We start from the raw sequence: 24,848 nt of genomic DNA, 5'->3' as shown, positions 1-24,848 counted from the left end.
ACAAACATACGCAGTCAGTGACGTGAGGCATGGATAGTCATCACTGTCATTGAAAACGTGATCACCTATGTGGTGTACACAAAATTGATTTCTGCTCATTTGAAGAGTGTCGTGTGACAACGTGTGATTTACCTTTAAAACAAATGATATTCTAACACTAACTACCTAGTTCCTATATATATGCAGTGATCACATGCATCTTCAATCACAGAGCATCAGAAATCATTTCTGTATCAAAATATCATAAAAATAGACATGGATGCCATCTTACTATATATGTGTTTCACTCTTCTCAGTTTTCTTGTCGCTTTCAAGCTCATCCTCAAAACAAGAACTACTCGACCAAAACACCTCCCACCTAGCCCACCTTCTCTTCCAATTATAGGTCATCTCCATATCATTAAAAAACCATTACACCGTACTTTCCATGCCCTCTCACAAAAATATAGTCAAATATTCTCACTCAAATTTGGTTCACAACTTGTGGTCATTGTTTCATCCCCATCAGCAGTTGAAGAATGCTTCACAAAGAATGACATAGTATTAGCCAACCGTCCTCCCTTCCTATTAGGCAAGCACGTTGCCTACAACAACACCACATTAGTACAATCCCCATATGGCGATCACTGGCGCAACCTCCGCCGCATTAGTACCCTTGAAATCTTCTCAAACAATCGCCTCAACAAGTTCTTAGGCATTCGAAGTGATGAGATCAAGCACTTGCTACGAAACTTGTCACGCAACTCTTGCCACGGTTTCGCCAAGGTGGAGCTACAATCAATGTTCTCGGAGATGACATTTAACAACATAATGAGAATGGTGGCAGGGAAACGGTACTACAGGTACGGTGAGAACGTGAAGGACGAGGAAGAAGCGAGACAGTTTAGGCGGATAGTTAAAGAGTTAACAAGGTTCGGAGGGGCATCAAATCCAGCAGAGTTTGTGTCCATCTTGCGGTGGATGGATTATAAAGGTTTGGAGAAGAAGTTAAAGAGTCTCTCCAAGAGGACGGATGAGTTCTTGCAAGCACTCATTGATGAGAAAAGGCATAAGGAGGAAGAGGGTAACACTATGATTGACCATATGCTTTCTTTGCAAAAATCACAACCAGAGTACTACACGGACCAAATCATCAAGGGGCTTATATTGGTAAGTGCACTCAATAATTCTTCATTTCTTATTGAGAAAACTAGGAAATCATGCTTTTGTTTGATTCTTACATCTTAAAAAGCAGTTACACAATCATCTGTTTTATTTTTCTTTAATAGCCTCATCGGCATTGCTATCTAGTGCGAAAAAGTGACATTCTTAGTCCCAGGAAAAAAAAAATCCACCGTAACATTAGAGTAACTAGTTACATATCATCATCATCATCCTTGAATGTTGCAGAACATATGAACAAACCATTTTTATTTAATATATTGTTGCTCTATTCTAAACACCACGTATATAATGCATAGGTATTGTTACTTGCTGGGACTGATACATTAGCAGTCACATTAGAGTGGGCAATGACTAATCTACTTAATCATCCTAATATATTGAAGAAAGCTAGAGATGAGATAGACAGTCAAATTGGAGAAGAGAAACTGATTGAGGAATCAGATGTTTCCAAATTACACTACCTTCAGAGTATTATCTCAGAAACTCTTCGATTGTATCCGGTAGCACCATTGTTAGTACCCCATATGTCCTCCGCTGATTGCACCATTGGAGGATATGATGTACCAAGTGGCACAATGTTATTGGTCAATGCATGGGCCATACATAGAGATCCTAAGGTATGGGATGATGCAACTAGTTTTAAGCCCGAGAGGTTTGAAAATGGTGAGAGTGAAGGACATAAGCTAATGCCATTTGGGATTGGGAGGAGGACCTGTCCTGGGGCGGGCCTCGCCCAACGTACAGTGAGCCTGACTTTGGGTTCGTTGATTCAAAGTTTTGAGTGGGAAAGGGTTACCATAGAAGAAGTTGATATACACGAAGGTAGTGGGATCACTATGCCTAAAGCCATGCCAATGGAGGCCATGTGTAAAGCACGCCCAATCATGCATAAGCTTCTTTCTAAGTCAATGACAGATGATGTTTGAACAATCTCCTTGAGTTACTTTTCAGAGACTTGCTTAGTTATTTGTTGATAATTTTAATCACTTAATAACCTAAAATAAACCGTTACATATTCAATTTGAAAATTGAATTATTGTATCTATATAAATTTGTATCATTTTTTGGTTTTTTTTTTGGGGGGGAGGTGTGGTGTTGTTGTTTTTAGCTTGTATTGGATGGTGATTTGTATACTTGTTTAAGGAATAAGAAAGGATTTGGATAATTTTACTTTTCCCTTCCAAATTTTTATGTTAAATTAAGATATTTTGTTATAGGATATAAATAAAACAAATCGTCTAAAATTTGAAAGTAAACTACAAAAACGCTTGTCCATCTACTAAATTGATAAGATGAATGTCTAGAAATTTGAGATATATATATATATATATATATATAAATTTAGTTGCATCTTTCCTTATTTACAATAATATTATCAAAATAAAATAACTAAGAAAAATTTTTTTAAAAGGGAAAGACCAGTGAAGAAGAAGAAAACTACTAGTCGAGCTTATTCCAGTTAACTTTTATGTGTGGGCCTATCTTCTCTACTATCCCCTTTTTGTGTGGCTAATCTCTCTCTCTCTCTCACTCTCTCTCTCTCTCTCTCTCATGGAGGGATTGTGTGACTACTAAGTGTAAAAAAAAAAAAAAAAAAGGAGAAAAACTATGTTTTTACACAAAGCCTTCCTCCATATATACAAGAGTGTAACCCATACACATGAAATGAGGTTTACCAAGCCCAATGAAGAAAATAATCACAAATCAATAAGTGGGTTATTTGGTCTTCTCTCTTTATCTTGTAAACATTCAAACTACTCCAATATTATATTACAAATGCAAACAATTAAGGATTATATTCCTTGACCTTAAGCTAAAAATCATAGTCTCTCCCACTTGGGAAACATACGTTATTCACAATTTTTATTTTTAAAAGGAAAAACATGATAATTAGGATGAAAGCTGTGTGGTTTCAATAGATATCCAACACCCTTTTGATCTTGGTATATGGAGTAATAAACCTCTCAATTTTATTCAATGGGACAGGTAGAAAGATTGCAGGGATGTTCAGTGGCTTTATTATTTACCTTAATCCTTAATTATTTACATTTGTAATATAATATCGACGAAGTTTGAATTTTTAATAAATAAAGAAAAAAGACCAAATAACTCACATATTGGTTTGTGATTATTTTTGTTGTTGGACTTGGTATACTTGAATTCAAGTGTAAGGGTTACAATCCTATATGGAGCAAGGGTTTGTGTAATAATAGAGTTATTCTCCTGTTTTTGCACTTAGTAGTCACAATCTCTCCATGAGAGAGAAACAGAGAGAGAAGGGACAAGAGAGAAAACTGACCACAAATAAAAGTGGACTAGAATCAACTCAATTGGTATTTTTCTTCTTCTTCACCATTGCCTTTCCTTTAAAAATATTAAAAAAAAAAAATCTTTCTCATTTATTTGCTTTGGATAATATTATTGTAAATAAGGAAAGACGCAACTGAATCGAAAAAAAAAAAAGTCAAATTCAAGATGCGTATCATTTATAAAAAAAACAAAACAAAAAGAAATATTTTATCCCAAAATATGTCTCAAATTTCTACACTTCCTATCACAATGAAGTTTGAATGTCCCACATGGATGAATATGCCTTATTAAAGTCAATCAATACCCATGTAAGATAGCAACCCAATGTCCCACATGATTTGAGGACCAACAAAAATATCTCAAGGAAACCTAGTATTAACAGATAACATATTTCAAAGTCAAGCAGGTAACATATTTCCAAGATTCAAACAATGCATCAATGTATACAACAAGTTAGAAGGAAATAAAAAATTCAGCATCTTCATTAACAGGTTGTCATTGCTGGGAATACCAAAGTAGGGTTAACCAAAACAAAACATATGCTCTACTAAAACATCTTAATAATTATCAATACGAAAGCAGGACAATAGATTTATGTTTAAATCAATAAAAGGGCATTGTTCAACTACAATAGTGACTAGCTTAGCTATAATTATACAAAACACAAGCCATTCATCAAAAAAAGAAAAACACAGGCCATACAAAAGTGATTGGTTTGGATAAAATTGTTCAACCTTTATTCATTTCTTTGGACCATGCACTGATGACTAGATCCCAGTAAATCTAATTGCTTCCATGTATCTAGATGCATTCTTGGGAGCATTTAGAGTCTCAAATGTGACCACCCTTTTCCTCTTTAGTCTTGGAGTTGTGCAAGCTTGAATGAATGAGCTTTTGCTGGCCTGAAATGGATTGGATGATCCTGTCGGGGCCTAAGGTGGTGCACTTAGACTAGATTGGCTCATACTAGTCTGGTGTGATACAAATTGAGTGGATGAGCTTCTCCTAGCCTCAAATTGTGCACTTTGATTGGGATCTTGTAAAGGTGCCTAACAGCATTAAACCTGTTAGTTGCAAATGGGTTTACGAGAGGAAGAGAAGGATAGATGGAAAGATTGAAACTTTTAAAGCAAGACTAGTGGCAAAAGGGTATACACAAAAAGAAGGTATTGATTATAAAGAAACCTTTTCACCAGTAGCAATGCTTAAATCTATCAGAATTCTCTTATCCATTGTTGCTCATTATGATTATGAGATTTGGCAAATGGATGTCAAGACTGCATTTCTTAATGGCAATATTGAAGAATAAATCTATATGATGCAACCGGAAGGTTTCATAGCTAAGAACAAAGAGCATATGGTATGCAAATTGAAAATGTCTATTTATGGACTTAAGCAAGCATCTAGGTCATGGAACATCAGATTTGATCAAGCAATCAAGTCATTTGGTTTTGAACAAAATCTTGATGAACCATGTGTGTACAAAAGACATCAAGACAAAGTAGTAATGTTCCTAGTGCTTTATGTTGATGATATTCTACTTATTGGGAATGATGTAGGGGTAATGTCATCAGTAAAGGTTTGGTTGTCATGCCAATTTGATCTGAAGGACTTAGGTGAGGCTAACTTTATTCTAGGGATCAAGCTTTGGCGAGATTGCAAGAATAAGGTGTTAGGCTTATCACAAGCTGGCTATATAGATAAGGTTCTAGAACGGTTTAGCATGCAAAACTCCAAGAAAGGATTACTTCCTTTCAAACATGGAGTTCCTCTATCTGATGACCAAATGCTTAAGACTCAAGAGGAAGAAAATATGATGAGACAAGTTCCTTATGCTTTAGCAGTAGGAAGTCTCATGTATGCCATGTTTTGTACTAGACCAGATATCTGTTATTCAGTTGGCATAGTTAGCTAGTATCAATCAAATCCAAGGCCAAAACATTGGCAAGCTGTAAAGCATATTCTCAAGTATCTACGGAGAACGAGAGATTATATGCTTGTTTACCGGTGTGAGGATTTGATTCCCATTGGCTATACAGATTCAGACTTTTAATCGGATCAAGATTTCAAAAAATCCACTTCAGGATGTGTATTCACCTTAGGAGGTGGAGCCATAAGTTGGAGGAGTGTTAAGCAATCTTGTATTGCAAACTCCACCATGGAAGCTGAGTATGTTGCTGCTTGTGAAGTAGCAAAGGAAGCTGTATGGTTCAAGAAATTCCTTTCTAATCTTGGTGTAGTAAGAGTGGAGTTAGTTCCCATCACATTGTTTTGTGACAATAGTGGAGCAGTTGTGCAGTCCAAAGATCCAAGGAACCACAAGAAAAGAAAGCACATTAAGAGAAAATACCACATCATTCGAGACATCATTGCTCATCAAGATGTAGGGGTATTAAAGATTGAAAGTGCAAATAATCTAGCAGATCCCTTTGCCAAAGCCTTGCCTCAAAAGACTTTCGAGTCACATTTGAAGGGAATGGGAGTTAGATTAGTGCACAATAGTCTTTAGGGCAAGTGGGAGATTGTTAGGATCAGTGTCCTAAAATCCTATTGTATGATGCTATGTATTTTATTATGTATGACATTATGTATGACTTAATGTTGTGATTAATAAAGTTGCTTTATTATTATCTAAAATGATGGCAACATGAATACCTGGACATTATCATATAGTCCATGAGATGCATAGTATGTGATTTATATGAAAAGTCACAAAAGATATAAATCACAGGTTCTTTGTAAACTCAGAATTTTAGTTCGTAATCGGTAATAAAATTGGGCATTTCATCTACAAAGACTATAATATATCAACTACGATGATTTGTCTTGATCATGGAAGTGGAAACTTCTAGTTGACATGTTGATATGTTTTAAGAGTTAAAACATATTGAACTGGACTGCTGTAAGATTTATTATTCTCCTAACGACTGTCAAATGAATAATAAATCTCATTACTTCCTTTTACATGAACTCTTAATCCTGAGAGAATAATGGACATGATCATGAAATGTAAGTTGCTTTGATATATTAGGAGTGAGATCTAAATTAATGGTCAAAATCTTAGTATGTTGGGCAGCTATATTTAGTGTTGATAGAACATATATTCTCAAGATGGAATTCATAGTCTCTTAACGGAGATACAAAATATTCCCTTGAGATAAGTTTAATGGATTTGTTATTCAGAATGTTAGGCCTATCTACTTTAGTAAATAGTTACTAAAGTATATATTTATGAAATTGGATTTCATAAATATATGATGAATAACTTAATAGATTAAACCAAGTACTCAATGATTAAGATGTAGTAATTTACAAAGTGGCAGTTTACTTTCATGACTTCGTATTACTACAAATATTTTATGAAGGGGTTGCATGTATAATAAAGTCTTGGAATATAATTTATTAATAAAGCCTAGAGTGCAATTATATTTATATAGTAATATTAAATATAATTAATGGTAACTTTGGACTTGTTAAGAGTTGACAGAAAAGCCCAAGATCCATTGGAGCTAGTGTCTTATTTGTTCCCTTTTGTTCTCACTTCAAGCCACACTAAAGCCCAATTAGGAAGGCCCAAAAGGGTAGCTCAATTAGATAATCAGTTATAAGGAGAGAAACATACAGAATTTATATAACACATGAAAAGGTTTGTATGAGAGTGTTAGACACTTTTCTCATTCTCTCTAGAACAAACTAATTGAGAGACTACACTTCTTGGGCATAAGTGGAATTGAAGTAAAGATTGAAAGTATTTTCAAGAACTTCTGATCTTCGGTTTTGAAATTTACCATACCAAGGTACACTCTCTTATTCTTGAATTTTGAAACTTACATAGTACATGTTATCAATTGCGAATGAAGTAGACCCGTTATTTTTAATTTTTCCATTGCATACACTCATATTTCCATCAGCTAGAATATTACACCTCCCAACTTGTAACATAATGAACATTATGTAGGTCCAAACAGCAGGGTTTATCTTTTTAAGTCAACAAAAAATGATCCAGTGACTTTAGGCCATAAGTTGGTGAGTTCACCACTAGGTACCAGATTCTAAGATGGATTCATGCATAATTTTTGTTTCATGACATACACAATGACAATTAGGGAAAGCTATAAACGACCAACATGTCATTTCAAACAATATCATACAAGCATAAGCAATATCATACAAGCAAAAAATATCGTACAAACACAAGGGTATTTAATCAGTCATTTAAAGTCTTATGTGAAGCTTAGCCCTCAACGTCCCTAATAGGGTCGCCACTGTGAGAGACTAGACTAGCTCTCAGAAAAGGGTTTTGGCATCGACACCTTCCCTTTTCAGGATCATATGGAGTTGCCACTTATTTTATATGTAAAATAAGAAAACTATACAAAAGTTTACAAAATGTTTTGAATAATACACATTCTCATTAATTTAAAATAAATACAACTTGATAGAAAGAAATATACATGGCTTTGTTTTCTAGTTACAATCTAGTAAAAAAGAATATATACAAGGCCTTATTTCCTGTTGACAGTCTACCCAAAAGAAAATAAGACACTCTTCAACGATAAAAATCTCAAATCTGGGGGATAGATTACGAGAGGGGAAGGTGTTAGACACCCATCCTACCCAAACAAAGTCTAGTCTTCTAGACTTTTAAATGACCTTTTAAATACCCATTAAAAAAATGATTGTGTCAATATTCCTATAGATCTATGGTTGGTTAACTTGCAAAATACTAGATCTATTACATATATGCAAGGAGAAATCACATCTAAAAAAGATGTTTTAAGAGAAGTTACAAATCTATTAACAAACAAAATGAATTTTTGATAAAAAATTTCAGATTTGATTTTTTAAATAGCAAGAATGGATTTTTAAAAAGAGTTCTCAAACCTGATTTCTTAATTAAATAATAGAATGAACCTCCAAGAGAAAAATTTTAATCTGATTATTTAATTAAGAAACAGAATGAGTTTTAAAAGAAATTGTAGATCTGATTTTTCCAAATAAGAAAGAAAGAATTTTTAAAATAAAATTTCAGAAAAAAGAAGAGGTTTTAAACATCAATTAACATATATTTTTTTGGTTCCAAAAATAATGGAGATTTTAAAAATAAATTCAGATTTGATTTTTGTTTTAGGAAAACAATAAGGTTTTGAAAATTAATTCAAATCTAATTTTTGATTTAGGAAAGCAATAAGGTTTTTGAAAATTTATTCAGATATGACTTTGTTTTAGAAAAAGAATGGAGTTTTGAAAGAAAATTCAGATCTGATTTTTGTTTTAAGAAAAGAATAAGGTTTTTGAAAATAAATTCAAGTCTGATTTTGTCTTACATAAGGAAACAAGTTTTGAAAAACTAAATTTAGATTTGATTTTGTTTTATATAAAGAAATAGATCTAAGATTTAATCATATGCATTACCTAACTACATGAACAAAACACATACACATAAACATACATTCATCATGTAATCACTAGAAAGAAAAAAAATCAAAAGATGGAAACTTACATGCATCAATGAATTTCGCAAGGGAATGTGGAAATTGCTTTAGAGTTAGAGAGAGGGTGAGTCTCTCTAAGTCTTAAAGAGATTGTACTTAACAGAAAAGAAAGTCCTAAAGATGAACTTCCAGATTTTATTTTACGTTAAAAGTAGAGGGCTGCTGATTTCTGATTTTAATTCTATATTTATAGAGGTGTTGTTCTTAAAAAATATGTTAGGATTGCTTAATAAATCAATAGGCCCAAGTTAGGTTGAATTTTATCCCTAAAAAATAAAATCTGATCCGTTTCAAAAAAAAAAAAAAAAATCTGATCTGTTTTAGCCTAATCTAAAAGTTTCTAAACCGAGCCTTGAGGTTGTGCCAATCAGCACTGTCAATTGGCACTTCGCCATGTCCTGATTGGCACTTCTAGAGTGTTGATTGGCACTCTTGAGTGTTAGGCCCATTCTCCTCCTTTGGTTCGACTTGGACTCTTTTTTAGGGATTTTCTGAGTCAGTAATTGTACTTGGATGTATTTTAAACTTGCATTCTAAAATATATCCCTTCTAATTTAATAATCAGGTCCTTAAAATAATTATTATCTATAAGATAATTATTTTAAAAAACTCAATTATCAACAACTCCCTTATTATCTGATTATCTATTTTATTCCTATGCAACTTTGATCAAATCCAACAGCCAATCACGTAAATTACTTAATTAATTTTAATTGTTGACCAATTGGAATTAATTTCAATTAATCAAACGTGACTAGCTTCACTCACATATGATGCATGTAGATCGTAAAAACTTGATTTTGTGATATTTTTCAATCTAACGGTCAGATTTGGGAACCGGGCATATTGTCGCAATCGTCGGAGTCTCAAGATCATTTCTATGATATGTGATGAATGATTTAATGCATAAAATACAATTATGATTTTTGGGTATTTAGAATGGTCATTTCAGTCATCTTCCAAGATTAAATTATGGGTGCAAAATTGAGTGTCTAAAAAACTTATTTTCCACTACAATCTGTTTAGTTTGGTGATTTGATCGTATGTTAATTTGATTTACATGTAATTTGACTAATTAATCAATTTGAGTAATTGGATTAACTAATTGCGGTCAATTTAGAACCCAATAATTTCTATTTGGGAACACTGAATTGTCAATCAGTTGAGTTATACGACTCTTGACTTGTGATAACATTTATATAAAGGAAAATACTAAAATTTATATTAATTTTATTTTAAAACATCTTACAAATTGACATGATAATAAATATATTTGATGGATGTTATGCATCAATAACAAGATAAAAACATTTTTTAAATGTATTTTTTTAAAGTTTTATATTTGAAATTCAACATATAAATTTATAAAACTTATATAATAAAATTTATATTAACCATAAGCTTCACTTTATAACATAAAATGTCAATCTTGTAATGTCTTTGTAAAACAATATATGTATTGTAAATGTATAGTTCAAATGACTTATACCTCTAAAAAGTGAAGAAAATACACAATATACTGGATGTATATTTTCTCCCTCTGACATAGAGGTGGATATCACGCGTGTTAGGAAGATTACATGTGTGAGATCCTAGAGAGTTTAGAGACTAGAGAGTTTGACACGTTGCCTTCCCAACAGCCACCTAAGACACTGGGCGAGAAAATAAGTAAGCAATTGAATCATCTCTCTTTTAATTCCTGACTCTTCTTTCCATTTCTAACCTGCCACGGTGAAGACTTCTCTGGTTTCTCTCGCAAAAGTTAGAAAGGGTCTCGCTACCCTCTCTGCCTTTTGCTTGTAGAATTGTTGGTCCCTCCTGTACTGGAGGAGTTTGGGTTCTCTGGAGGTAACAAGTTTACCTCAGAGCTTGTGGTTTGTTCCTTTCGTGGGGTCCTGGGAAACACCTCTTTCTCTTTTTCTTTCCTCTTTGTTTCCCTGTGGGGTCCTGTTTTCGTAGTCCTCCTTGTCCTCTATCTTTTCTCCTTTTTATCTCCTGATGGAGGAGCTAACAAGTACCTGGAATAACCTCTCCCTAAATGAGAGAGAAGGCTCAAAATTTACTCTCCAAACCCAACATAGGTCTGTGGAGTTTATTATTGCAGCAAAATTTCTGACTAAACGTGTGCTGAATATGGAAGCCGTGGCAAAAACTTTTAGGCAACTCTAGAGATCCACTGAGGGTTTTAAGTTGAGGAAACTTGATGACCATTTGATCTTGTTTGTGTTCAAGAAAAAAGGAGACCTGGACCGGGTTCTTCAGAGTGAACCTTGGTCTTTTGATAAAAACCTGGTAGTCTTGCAACGTTATGACCAAGATGATCCAGTTAAGGATCTAAAGTTTGATCGGGCTATGTTCTGGGTCCAAGTTCACGACATTCCGATCCGATATATGTCTAGAGAAGTTGCTGAATCTATTTGTGAGTCGGTTGGTGTTGTTTGTCATTCAAATGCAGGGGTGGAGGCGGATGGTGGCAGATTTATTCGGGTTAAAGTGAGCCTGGATATCTCCCTTCCCCTTTGCCGTGGACGGTTGATTACATTAGATAACAAAAAAAAGCATTGGGTTAGCTTCAAATACGAACGGCTCCCCAATATATGTTACTGGTGTGGTAGGTTGGACCATAACAATAAGGATTGTGCTCTTTGGATTCAGAGCAAAGGCTCTCTTACAGAGGAAAATAGACAATATAACCAAACGTTGAGAGCTTCTCCGTATAGGCCCCAAAAGTCTGTGATTTTTGTCCCAGGTTTCTATGAGAGAGCTGAGAATCCTAGGACGAGTTCCGGTGAGCCTACGGACGATCAGGTGATGCCAGAATTTTCTGATCCTCCTCCGTCGACTGTGATGAACCCAGAAATGGTAATGGACACGCATGAAGAACCCAGTAAGGCTGATGCGACATCGGATGTGTCAGGTTCACGGGATGATAGAGACTTAACGTATGAGCCCCAGGCCGATCCTGGATTTTCCTCTCCCTCAACTGTCATTTGTCAGGCTACTGAAGAGCGTGCTATCCCAAATGGTGATGGCTCTCTGCTGGCAGATTTGGAAGCCATTTCAAAGCCGCCCAAATCAGAAATGTTGCCAAAAAACACTGGCACCTTTGCTGATGGTGACCCTTTCCTTGCCAAGCTCCAAGAATTTGATAATGACAAAGAAATATGACCATGACCCGAGTTTCATGCCTAGTGTTTTGGGTGAGTCAGGCTCTGGCTTAGATGGGTTGGTGGCGGTACAGACTCGAAGCGAGAAGGCAGTAGAGAAACCTTTGATAGTTAGGCCACAAGAAAATGGGCCTAACTCCTTTAAGCTAGAGGTTAACCGGCCCAACAAGAGACTTCCTCTTCAGGATTTATCAAATTCTAATGGGCAGCCTATCAAAGCAAAGCCCAAAAGAACACCCAAGTTACAAAAGCCCATTGTATTTTCCAACTTGGCTTCTCCAGCTAACGTTAAAAAAAGAGAACACTCACCAGAAGATACTTCAGATGCTCCAGCATTGAAAAAGAGAGGTGTAAGCTCCAATGCGTCTTCCTTCTCTGTTATTCCATCGGCGGTGGCTGCCTCTCAGCCCCGCCGCGAGCCATGAATTGTTTAAGCTGGAACTGCCGGGGGCTTGGGAACCACCGGTGAGTTCGCGAGCTTTCAGAATTGGTGAAAGCTAAAGGTCCTAAGATAGTTTTTCTCATGGAAACGAAGAAGAAGAAGTCGTATCTTGAAAGGCTTCGGTGCCGCCTGAAGTTTGACAACCTGTTTATTGTGCCGCGAAGAAACTTGAGCGGCGGTCTAGCTCTGCTCTGGATGAACGATGTTAATCTGCATGTTCGCACTTTTTCTCCTCGGCATATCGACGCAGTTCTGAACCCAGGAATTGATGACGCTTGGCACTTCACGGGGTTTTACGAAGCTCCCGAAGTGGCCAACCGGGAAGATTCTTGGTTAGTTCTTCGTCACCTTAGCTCTCAATTTATTTTACCTTGGGTTTGCATTGGGGATTTTAATGAAATCACAAAACTTAGTGAAAAACTGGGTGGGGCTATACGGTCTGAATTTCAAATGCAAAATTTTAGGGATTGTTTGGATGTGTGTGGTTTGAAGGACCTGGGTTACTCTGGTTAACCGTATACATGGTGTAACAGAAGGTTTGGGGGTCAAGTGGTTTGGGTCAGACTGGATAGAGCCTTTGCGACCTCGGATTGGTTGTTAAAATTCCCAACGGCTTGCCTCCATCATTTATCGGCATCATCCTCTGACCATAAACCTATCTGGCTTTGTCTAGATAATATTCGAAATCGTTTTTTTAGACCCGGGAAGCCTTTCCGGTTCGAGGCCATGTGGCTCAAGGATGTGAGATGCGAAGGAGTTGTTCATTCGGCTTGGGAGGAGGTTGTTCAGGGGGACTTGATGGGGAAAGTCATCAAGAAGGTCGAAAATTGTCAAGCTCAGTTATAGTTATGGGACAAAAATGTGTTTGGCAATGTTCGTCGTATTTTAGCTCAGAAAAAAATTGAGTTAGTTGAGGCTGAAGCTGACTCCATGGCTGGTAGAGGAAACTCTAGATTACAAGGGCTCTCTGATGAAATTAAGAAGCTCATGGACCTGGAGGAGTGTATGTGGAATCAACGATCCAGGGTTGATTGGTTGAAGTATGGGGATATGAATACGAAATATTTTCACTGCCGTGCAACAGAAAGAAACAAAAGAAATCTTATAGCAGGTCTAGAAAATGAGTTTGGAGAATGGGTTGAAGACGAGAATTGTATTGGGGACATTCTGAATTCTTATTTTTCCTCCCTGTTTACATCGGCAAATCCCAATGTCTTTGAACCAGTTCTAGAGGGGGTGGAAACAAGGGTCTCGAACACCATGAACGAGGAGTTGCTCAAACCTTTCGTAGCAGAGGAAGTCAGGGTGGCTTTGAGTCAGATGGATGCAGATACGGCCCCAGGCCCCGACAGTCTCCCTCCTCTTTTTTATAAGCAATTTTGGGATAAGGTGGGAGGGGAAGTCACAGGGGCAGTCCTATCCGCCCTAAATTCTGGTTCTTTTCCTAAGTCCATAAATCATCCCTATATAACTCTTATTCCGAAAATTCAGAGTCCTAGGAAGGTTACCGATTTTCGGCCCATTAGTTTGAGCAATGTGCTGTACAAGCTTATTGCGAAGGTGCTGGCAAATCGCCTGAAACCCCTGCTACCTCAACTAATTTATGAAACCCAAAGCGCTTTCATGTCAGAGAGACTTATTACGGACAATATTTTGGTTGCTCATGAAATTAGATATGCGAAAAGCATACGACCGAGTTGAATGGAAGTTCCTTGAACAGATCATGGAAAAAATGGGTTTCGCCTCGAAATGGATCAACCTAGTTTCTGCATGTACCCGTTCAGTGTCTTTCTCTATTATGCTAAATGGGCAACCCCATGGTCTTATCCATCCTACCAGAGGCCTTCGCCAGGGCGACCCCTTGTCCCCTTACTTATTCTTACTGGTTACTGAAGGTCTCCATGCTCTTTTCAGAAGGGCTGAAGCTAAGGGCGATATTAGCGGCGTCTCCCTCTGCCCAGCAGGTCTTCGGATTTCTCATTTGTTGTTCGCTGATGACAGCTTAGTCTTTTGCAGAGCCACTGTCCCTGAGTGTGTTAAACTCCAATCTATCCTGTACAATTATGAAGAGGCATCGGGTCAAAGTATTAATAGGGGTAAGACAAATATTTTTTTCAGCTCTAATACTTCGCACCAAACTCGGGTAGCTATCATGAGCTTCTTGGGGATTTCGTCTACCCAAAGCTTCGAACAATATTTGGGCCTCCCATCTTTGATCGGTCGGGTGAAGAAGAAGTCCTTTAGTGTAATTAAAGAAAGAATCTGGAAGAAGTTAAAGGGATGGAAAGAAAAATTATTATCACAAGCGGGGCGGGAAATTCTTATTAAAGCTGTAGTGCAGGCTATTCTGACATACACTATGTCTTGCTTCAAGCTCCCAAAAGGCTTGATAAAGGAAATTGAGGTGTTGATTAGGAATTTTTGGTGGGGCTATAGAGGTGCGCAAAAGAAAATCCATTGGTTGAGCTGGGAAAAACTTTGTCTCCCTAAGGGAGAGGGTGGAATGGGGTTTAAGGAGCTAAGCAAGTTCAATGATTCCCTTTTGGCTAAACAGGTCTGGAGGTTAAATACCCATACTGATTCTCTATTTTATAAAGTGTTTAAAGCTAAGTTTTTCCCCGATTGCTCCATCATGGAATGTGTTAATTCAAATAAGGGATCCTTTGCTTAGAAGAGCTTGATGCAAGCTAGACATGTGTTAGGTTTGGGCATGATTTGGAGAGTTTGTAACGGCGAGTCTATAGTAATCAGACGTGATATGTGGCTGCCAAGAACTTTTGCCCCAAAAGTGGTTTCTCCGGCCTCTGTTCTGCCCCCAGATTCACGGGTCTGTGACCTTATAGACCAAGCGTCTCATACATGGAAGAAGGGGCTGATTGCCCAGGAGTTTCTATCACACGAAGCAAGTCTGATTGTTGGCCTGCCTTTAAGCCTTCAAGCTACCCCGGACAGGCAAGTCTGGTTGCCTTCAGCTAATGGTGAATTCTCAACCCGATCAGCCTATCAACTCCTAGCCACCTCTGGCCGGGCTGCCAATCCATCATCCTCGTCTAACAGCCGTGGAAAATCCTTGTGGAAGGGTATTTGGAATCTCCAGGCCCCTCAAAAGGTGAAACATTTACTATGGAGGGCAGCAAATGAATCTATTCCCACTATGCTCAATTTGTGGAAGAGGAGGGTGGTTAATGTAGCTTGCTGTCAAATGTGTAAGGCAGAACCTGAAGACACAATCCATGCCCTGTGGGGTTGTAGTTCTCTCTCAGCAATTTGGCATCCTCTTGAAGAGCTGAAGAAGATGGTAAGGCTTAAATTTGGTGTGTTCTCTGATTTGTTGGAAGTGGTGTTCAGTAGGCAAAGTTGTGTTGATGTGGAGGTGTTGGCCATGATGTTTTGGTTAATATGGAATAATAGAAATGCTAAAAGATGTGGTGGGGAAATTATAGATTATCACTTGATAAGGTCTAAGGCAGAAAGTTTGATCGCTTAATTCAGGTCAGCCCAAGTTTCTCTCAGAAAGCCGTCTGTTGCTGCAACTCGTGCTGTGAGGTGGATTCCACCTGAACCTCCATCATACAAGATCAATTTCGACGGGGCAGTTTTTAAGGAGTTGTGTAGTGCTGGTCTGGGTGTCGTGGTGCGTGATTTTTCTGGCCGTGTCATTGGTGCTCTAGCTGAGAAGATTCCACTCCCTAATACAGTAGCAACGGTGGAGGCTTTAGCATGTAGAAGAGCTATGTTTTTTGCCAAGGAGCTTGGCCTCTTTGATTGTGTATTTGAGGGAGATGCCGAAGTCATTGTTAAGGCCATCCAGAGGGAAGATTCATCGCACCCAGAATACGGCCAAGTCCTTAGTGATGTTTTATTCCTTGCCGCTGACTTTTGTGTATGCACTTTTTCTCATGTAAAACAAGCAAGTAACTTAGTTGCCCACTTTCTCGCTAGACAGTGTATGTCTGGTGATGAGCTATAGGTTTGGTCTGATTCCATTCCTGAGGATATAGCTCCTCTTGTTGCGCGTGACGCGTTGTAATTTGTTTCTTTTCTCCTTTAATATATTTCCTAGACCTTCGGGTCTGGTTTCTCGAAAAAAAAAAAAAAAAAACTGCCACGGTAGTCCTGTCCTTTTCTCATCAACTATTGTTGCCTCTTATCCACATATTATATATCTTATGACGCATGCAAAGCTAAATGCGATTATGCACTCGGTGACGCAAATCAAATAAGAGAAACAAATATACGCAGTCAGTGACGTGAGGCACTGGTCATCACTGTCATTGAAAACGTGATCACCCATGTGGTGTACACAAAATTGATTTCTGCTCATTTGAAGAGTGTCGTGTGTCAACGTGTGATTTACCTTTAAAGCAAATGATATTCTAACACTAACTACCTAGTCCCTGTAAATATGCAGTGATCACATGCATCTTCAATCACAGAGCATCAGAAATCATTTCAGTATCAAAATATCATAAAAATAGACATGGATGCCATCTTACTATATTTGTGTTTCACTCTTCTCAGTTTTCTTGTTGCTTTCAAGCTCATCCTCAAAACAAGAACTACTCGACCAAAACACCTCCCACCTAGCCCACCTTCTCTTCCAATTATAGGTCATCTCTATATCATTAAAAAACCATTACACCGTACTTTCCATGCCCTCTCACAAAAATATGGTCAAATATTCTCACTCAAATTTGGTTCACAACTTGTGGTCATTGTTTCATCCCCATCAGCAGTTGAAGAATGCTTCACAAAGAATGACATAGTATTAGCCAACCGTCCTCCCTTCCTATTAGGCAAGCACGTTGCCTACAACAACACCACCTTAGTACAATCCCCATATGGCGATCACTGGCGCAACCTCTGCCGCATTAGTACCCTCGAAATCTTCTCAAACAATCGCCTCAACAAGTTCTTAGGCATCCGAAAGGACGAGATCAAGCACTTGTTACGAAACCTGTCCCGCAACTCTTGCCACAGTTTCGCCAAGGTGGAGCTACAATCAATGCTCTCGGAGATGACATTTAACAACATAATGAGAATGGTGGTAGGGAAACGGTACTACAGGTACGGTGAGAACGTGAAGGACGAGGAATAGGCGAGACAGTTTAGGCGGATAATTAAAGAGTTAACAAGGTTTGGAGGGGCATCAAATCCAGCAGAGTTTGTGCCCATCTGGCGGTGGATGGATTATGGAGGTTTGGAGAAGAAGTTGAAGAGTCTCTCCAAGAGGACGGATGAGTTCTTGCAAGCACTCATTGATGAGAAAAGGCGTAAAGAGGAAAAGGGTAACACTATGATTGACCATATGCTTTCTTTGCAAAAATCACAGCCAGATTACTACACGGACCAAATCATCAACGGGCTTATATTGGTAAGTGCACTCAATAATTCTTTATCTCTTATTGAGAAAACTAGGAAATCATGGTTTTGTTTGATTCTTACATCTTAAAAGCAGTTAAACAATTATCTGTTTCATTTTTCTTTAATAGCTTCATCGGAATTGCTATCTAGTGCGAAAAAGTGATATTCTTAGTCCCAGGAAAAAAAAATTCACAGTAACATTAGACTAACTAGTTACATATCATCATCATTGACAGTTTTTAGACCTCTTAAACAATTGATTAAACTTAGGTAATTAGCCAAGTTGTTACTTAGTTCAATTAAACAAGTCTAAGTTATCACAATAGTAAAGATCAAATCATGCAAAGCAGCGGAAAATAAATAACACACAATATGATCACCCAGGAAACCAAACAGGTAAAAACCTGGGGAGGATTTGACCTAGCTATCCTCAAGGTAAAAAGCAAATCCGCTAGAAAGAATCGAAGTTCATACAAAAGGACTTACAAGCACCCCCACTTGACTTCCTAATGCTACCAACCAGTAGAACTTACTGACACGACCATGTGCAAGCTCTGAATCTATGGACTCCTTCTTTCTTTGGCCTTTGCAAAACATAAACACCCCCGTTTGTGACTATGAGATCCCACTCAAAGGTTTAGCAACACAAACACTCCTATTTATGACTCCAAGACCACCCTTGAAGGTTTAGATCATCAGCACCTTTGATGACAAGAGAAGGCAGCAACTTCTACAATACCGGATCTTGAGATTCTTCAAGGAATAATACCGATAGAAGACATAAGAGAGATTTTTAGGAACAAAACCCTAAATACAAAAGAGACACACTCTTTTCTCTCTGAAAAGCCACACAAAAACGTGCTTAGGGTTTCCTTTATATAGTGGGAGAAGTAGATTAGAAACCCTAATCCTAAATGGGCTTGATCTGCTGTTTGGGCTTAATTAAAATTCTGCAGATACGACTTTCGATCGGTCGAGCCAGACAGATTATGAAATCTTCTTCCTGCAGCTTGTATGTTCTTGAATCTTGACTTGAATCACATTGAGCATTGTCTAATAAAACCTATAGACTCTAAGATCTATATCTAAACAAGTTTGTGTTCACGATTTGCCAATTGTTCTAAACATTTAGAACCTAACAAACTCCCCCTTTGGCAATTCGTGACAAAACTTTCATACAAAATGAAATGCTCAAATACAAGAACAACCCAATACAATAAAATGCCCAATTACATCACAAATCCCAATCTAAGACTCCTAACCTAGAAGTTGCATGAAGAGGTAGAAGGTCTCGATCAAAATGCACTTGTCTTTCCTGAAATACTCAACAAACACATCACCGCATGTGTGGAAAGAAAGACATATAAACAATAATATGAAACAGAATATAAAAAACAAAAGTAAATTCTAACTCTCCCCCTAAGTTAGATACATCAAAAAGTTTTTATATTCTCCCCCTAAACAAAACAAACAGGTCATCTATTTCTCCCCCTTTTTGTCACGTATTGACAAAGACTACCCAATCAGAAGGTAGATAGAAAACATACGCAAGAAAGTAAGAGAAAATAGAGACAACTCCCCCTATGAAGAGCAACAACTCCCCCTATGAACCACAAAGGTTAAAAAAAATTTCTCCCCCTATAAAAATAGGAAAAACAAAACAAGTTTTGGGAAAAACAGTTTTGGGAAAAAATAAAGGGGTTGGGGATAATTATAAAGACACAAACCAAGATTTAAAAAAAAAAAAAAAAACTAAGTTGAGGATACACATGAAGAAAAATATTCACTCTTTCAATAAAATGCAAACATGGCACTATGTGACCCATAAACAGTTTCATGAGTAGAGAAAATATTTGCACATTGATTATCCATCATATCTCTTAAGAAAATAATTTTCTACAATTCACACATAAAAATAGCATATACTAGAAAGTACTTAACTCAAAAATTAATCAATCAATTTTTAAATCAAGTTGAGTACCCAATGTAACAAAGTGTATGCATGTTATGTGTGAAAACAATGAGAGATATGACTGCAAAACTGCAAGATGGATACAAAAAACAATGCAATACATGTGAATCCTAAACATAAATGATGCATAAAAAAATTTTGGTAAAAAAACATAGAAATTGAAAATTTTCAATTTCAATCAAACATCAATCGAGTCTGGCAGACTCAAACCAAAAATTTTAATCGCAATTTCGATTGATCGAAAAACAGGTTCGATCGATCGAAAGTCTGCAAAAATCATATTTTTGAAAAACAGAGCATTTTATAGCAGAAACTCCTCAAAGCACATTGTTTTATAAAAAATGCATGAGTATGAGACGAAAAGTTTTTTTTTAAAAAAAAAAAAAAAAAAAAAACACTTGAATTCAACCCAGATCTTCCAAAAACAAGATTTTTTAATCAATTTGTCTCCAAATCTCAAACTTTAAACATATTTTGCATCAAAATCAAGGAATTTTCAATCTTGGATGGCCAAAACAAGATTACACACAATATAATGTACCAAGTTTAACAAAGAGTAACTTGTGTAGTGTGTGCAACTGGCAAAAACTTAAGATACATGTGAGGTGATATGTGAATAGAAATCAAACACAAAGTCTACAAAATTCATCACATAGAATTTGAAAGAGACTATCACCAAAAGAGTTACATCATATAACCCTCACATCTCCTAGAAAACAAGCTCGCAATCATGTAAGTTTCTTGATTTTATGCCTCATAATATACACACCAATTTTAATTATGTGATCAGGCATCAAGCCTAATAGTACACACCAATTTTAAGTATTAAGCAATTAAACCGAGGCTATACCTTATGTTCTTTTTGTGCATGTGCTACACTTTCTCGAGCACAAAATCTTATGATATGCACTAAGGTGTTCATGATTGGCTAGTAAACAGTGGTGAGATGGTTATTTATGTATTTCTCTAAAAGTTCAAGTCCAACATTTAAAAACATGTGACTTCAAGATTAAGACATAGTAATCAAAAACCATCAACATCTTTCCCACACAACATGCACTACAAAGTTTCAACTAGTAAAGTGCAATAAATAAGCTCATCAAAGCTAAACAAGGTACATAAACTTGTTATGTAAAGATAATATGGCCAATCCTTGACTATAAATCCAAGATGTGAAATACAAAACACAAAAATTTTTTGGTTTAAAAAAAATTTATGACCAAAAACAAAAAGCACACATTATGCTAAATGAACAATGCAAATGCAATGCATGACAGTGCTTAACTAAGCTATAGAGGGTACATAAACAAGAAATATCAATTTCTTAATTAACCCTTGAGTACATGTACAAACTAGTACATCCTCACATAAAATCAAAAATAACTTTCAAGTTTCTCCACAATGTCAAGCATGTTCTAAATCAAGAGAGATATCATAATTCATGTAATCCTCAAAACAAATAAAACAAGACACAAAATAAAATATTTTTGTCTTTTTGAAAATTTTTCAATGTTTTTGGATTTTTTTTTTATTAAATAAAAAAAATATTCTAAAAGAAACAAAACAACCAAAAAAAAAAAAAACAAAAAATGTCCATAAACAATTGAAAGAATTAAATCAGGGACAAGTCAGCAACACTCACTTTAGAGAATCTTTTCTCACCCATCTAGCACGAGTCTTCGGCTTTGTAGGTGAAAATCCATGAGAAGCAGAGTGTATTTGAGGGATTACACCAATTTTCTAAGACAGATTGAAATCCTGCAAATTCCTTTCACAAGCCAACAAGCTCAAATTTTTCAAAAAAATATGAAACAATTTATATGGACTTATGGCAGGAGAAATATCATCACAAATCCTAGACTGAAACATAGAATGCTTAAATTTCAGTTTATGACAATTATGACGAATGTGACCACGGACACCACAAAAATGGCAGATAGGAACAAATTTAGGAACATCAGTATTCCTAACAACAAGTCTAGTCTCAGATTTTGGTTTTTGCCTCAACAAAGAACAATTTGGTCTAATATGACCAACAACACCACAAAGGTGACAAGTAGGCACAAAAACAGATTTATTATGCTCTCTAACAATAGGTTTAGACTTAGGTTTAGAAACTTCAGCGTCAACATCAGAACTTTTACCTTTGTCTAACCTAGCAAAATAAGCCTTTTCTTTATTATTCCTCTTGAAAGGAGGGATATAAACTTTCTCAGTTTTAGGCTTAAGAGAAGCAAAAATACTTTTGTTATCAACAACAGGCTTGGTACTAGTCAAAATTTCAATTTTAGCTTTAGATTTAACTAACTCTTGTTCCAAGCTTTTCATCTTCTCATCTTGAGAGGAAATTTTATTTCTCAAAAATTCATTCTTTTTATTAAATTCATCTAATCTAACAATCAATTCCTCTTTTTCAAGATTAGCCAATTTTAACTCTTCCTTAAATTTCTTAGCAGTTTTCATAGATTTCAATAATTCCTTACGAAGAGTTTCATAGGCATCAATAAAATCAACAGAAGCATAAGCAGAAACATGATCAGAAAGACACTTCAAATTATCCATGACAACAAGGGTTAAGGATCAGCTCTTAGATCAAAAGATCTAAAAAAAGAGAGCAACCCGCTCTGATACCACTTGACAGTTTTTGGACCCCTTAAACAATTGATTAAACTTAGGTAATTAGCCAAGTTGTTACTTAGTTCAATTAAACAAGTCTAGGTTATCACAATAATAAAGATCAAATCATGCAAAGCAGTGGAAAATAAATAACACACGATATGATCACCCAGAAAGCCAAATCAGTAAAAACCTGGGGAGGATTTGACCTAACTATCCTCAAGGTAAAAAGCAAATCCACTAGAAAGAATCGAAGTTCATACAAAAGGACTTACAAGCACCCCCGCTTGACTTCCTAATGCTACCAACCAGTAGAACTTACTAACACAACCACGTGCAAGCTCCGAATCCACGGACTCCTTCTTTCTTTGGCCTTTGCAAAACACAAACACCCCCGTTTGTGACTTTGAGATCTCACTCAAAGGTTTAGCAACACAAACACTCCTGTTTATGACTCCAAGACCACCCTTGAAGGTTTAGATCATCAACACCTTTGATGACAAGAGAAGGCAACAACTTCTACAATACCGGATCTTGAGATTCTTCAAGGAATAATACCGATAGAAGACATAAGAGAGATTTTTAGGAACAAAACCCTAAATACAAAAGAGGCACACTCTTTTCCCTCTGGAAAGCCACACAAAAACGTGCTTAGGGTTTCCTTTATATAGTGGGAGAAGTAGATTAGAAACCCTAATCCTAAATGGGCTTGAACTGCTGTTTGGGCTTAATTAAAATTCTGCAGATACGACTTTCGACCGGTCGAGCCTGTCTTTCGATCGGTCGAGCCAGACAGATTATGAAATCTTCTTCCTGCAGCTTGTATGTTCTTGAATCTTGACTTGAATCACATTGAGCATTGTCTAATAAAACCTATAGACTCTAAGATCTATATCTAGACAAGTTTGTGTTCATGATTTGCCAATTGTTCTAAACATTTAGAACCTAACAATCATCTTTGTTGAATGTTGCAGTACATATGAACAAACCATTTTTATTTAATATATTGATGTTCTATTCTAAACACCTCGTATATAATGCACAGGGATTGTTACTTGTTGGAACTGATACATCAGCAGTCACATTAGAGTGGGCAATGACTAATCTACTTAATCATCCGGATATATTGAAGAAAGCTAGAGATGAGATAGATAGTCAAATTGGAGAAGAGAAATTGATTGAGGAATCAGATATTTCCAAATTTCACTACCTTCAGAATATTATCTTAGAAACACTTCGATTGTATCCAGCAGCACCATTGTTAGTACCCTATATGTCCTCCACTGATTGCACCGTTGTAGGATATGATGTACTGAGTGGCACAATGTTATTGGTCAATGCATGGGCCATACATAGAGATCCTAAGGTGTGGGATGATGCAACTAGTTTTAAACCTGAAAGGTTTGAAAATAGTGAGAGTGAAGGACGTAAGCTAATGCCATTTGGGATTGGGAGAAGGACTTGTCCTGGGGCAAGCCTCGCCTAACGTACAGTGAGCTTGATGTTGGGTTCGTTGATTCAAAGTTTTGAGTGGGAAAGGGTTACCACAGAAGAAGTTGATGTACATGAAGGTAGTGGGCTCACTATGCCTAAAGCCATGCCATTGGAGGCCATGTGTAAAGCACGCCCAATCATGCATAAGCTTCTTTCTAAGTCAACAGATGATGTTTGAACAATCTCCTTGAGTTACTTTTGAGAGACTTGCTTAGTTATTTGTTGATAATTTTAATCACTTAATAACCTAAAATAAACCATTACATATTCAATTTGAAAATTGAATTATTGTATCTATATAAAGTTGTATCCTTTTTTGGTTTTTTTTTTTTTGGGGGGGGGGGGGGCAGGGGGGGGGTGTGGTGTAGTGTTGTTGTTTTTGGCTTGTACTGGATGGTGATTTTTATATTTGTTTAAGGAATAAGAATGGATTTGGATGATTTTACTTTTCCCTTCCAAATTTTTATGTCAAATTAGGATATTTTGTTATAGGATATAAATAAAACAATTCGTCTAAAATTTGAAAGTAATATTATCAAAAGAAAATAATTGAGAAAGATTTTTTTTTTAAAGGGAAAGACAATGGTGAAGAAGAAGAAAACTACTCTCTCTCTCTCTCTCTCTCTCTCTCTCTCTCTCTCTCTCTCTCTCTCTCTCTCTCTCTCTCTCTCTCTCTCTCTCTCTCTCTCTCTCTCTCTCTCTCTCTCTCTCTCTCTCTCTCTCTCTCTCTCTCTCTCTCTCTGTGTAATAAAAAAGAAGGAGAAAAACTATGCTTTTACACAAAGCCTACCTCCCTATATATATACAAGAGTGTAACCCATGCA

The 24,848-nt window shown here is 36.6% G+C and overlaps 1 protein-coding gene and 1 pseudogene across 1 annotated transcript; both read left to right on the top strand.

Annotated features, from left to right (window-relative positions):
- Positions 1-203: 203 nt before the first annotated feature.
- LOC115952376 (cytochrome P450 81E8-like) lies at positions 204-2,334 on the top strand. Its single transcript, XM_031069535.1, has 2 exons — positions 204-1,149; positions 1,461-2,334. Exons 1-2 carry the CDS (start codon positions 256-258, stop codon positions 2,088-2,090), a joined length of 1,524 nt encoding a protein of 507 aa, XP_030925395.1. The 5' UTR covers positions 204-255; the 3' UTR covers positions 2,091-2,334.
- A 14,721-nt stretch (positions 2,335-17,055) lies between these two features.
- On the top strand, positions 17,056-24,297 carry LOC115953734 (annotated as a pseudogene).
- Positions 24,298-24,848: the final 551 nt, after the last annotated feature.

The sequence above is a fragment of the Quercus lobata genome, chromosome 7, assembly GCF_001633185.2.
Source record: "Quercus lobata isolate SW786 chromosome 7, ValleyOak3.0 Primary Assembly, whole genome shotgun sequence".
Lineage (NCBI taxonomy): Eukaryota > Viridiplantae > Streptophyta > Magnoliopsida > Fagales > Fagaceae > Quercus > Quercus lobata.
The sequence above is the reverse complement of the archived record's forward strand: the minus strand, read 5'-3'. Positions and strand labels throughout refer to the sequence as shown.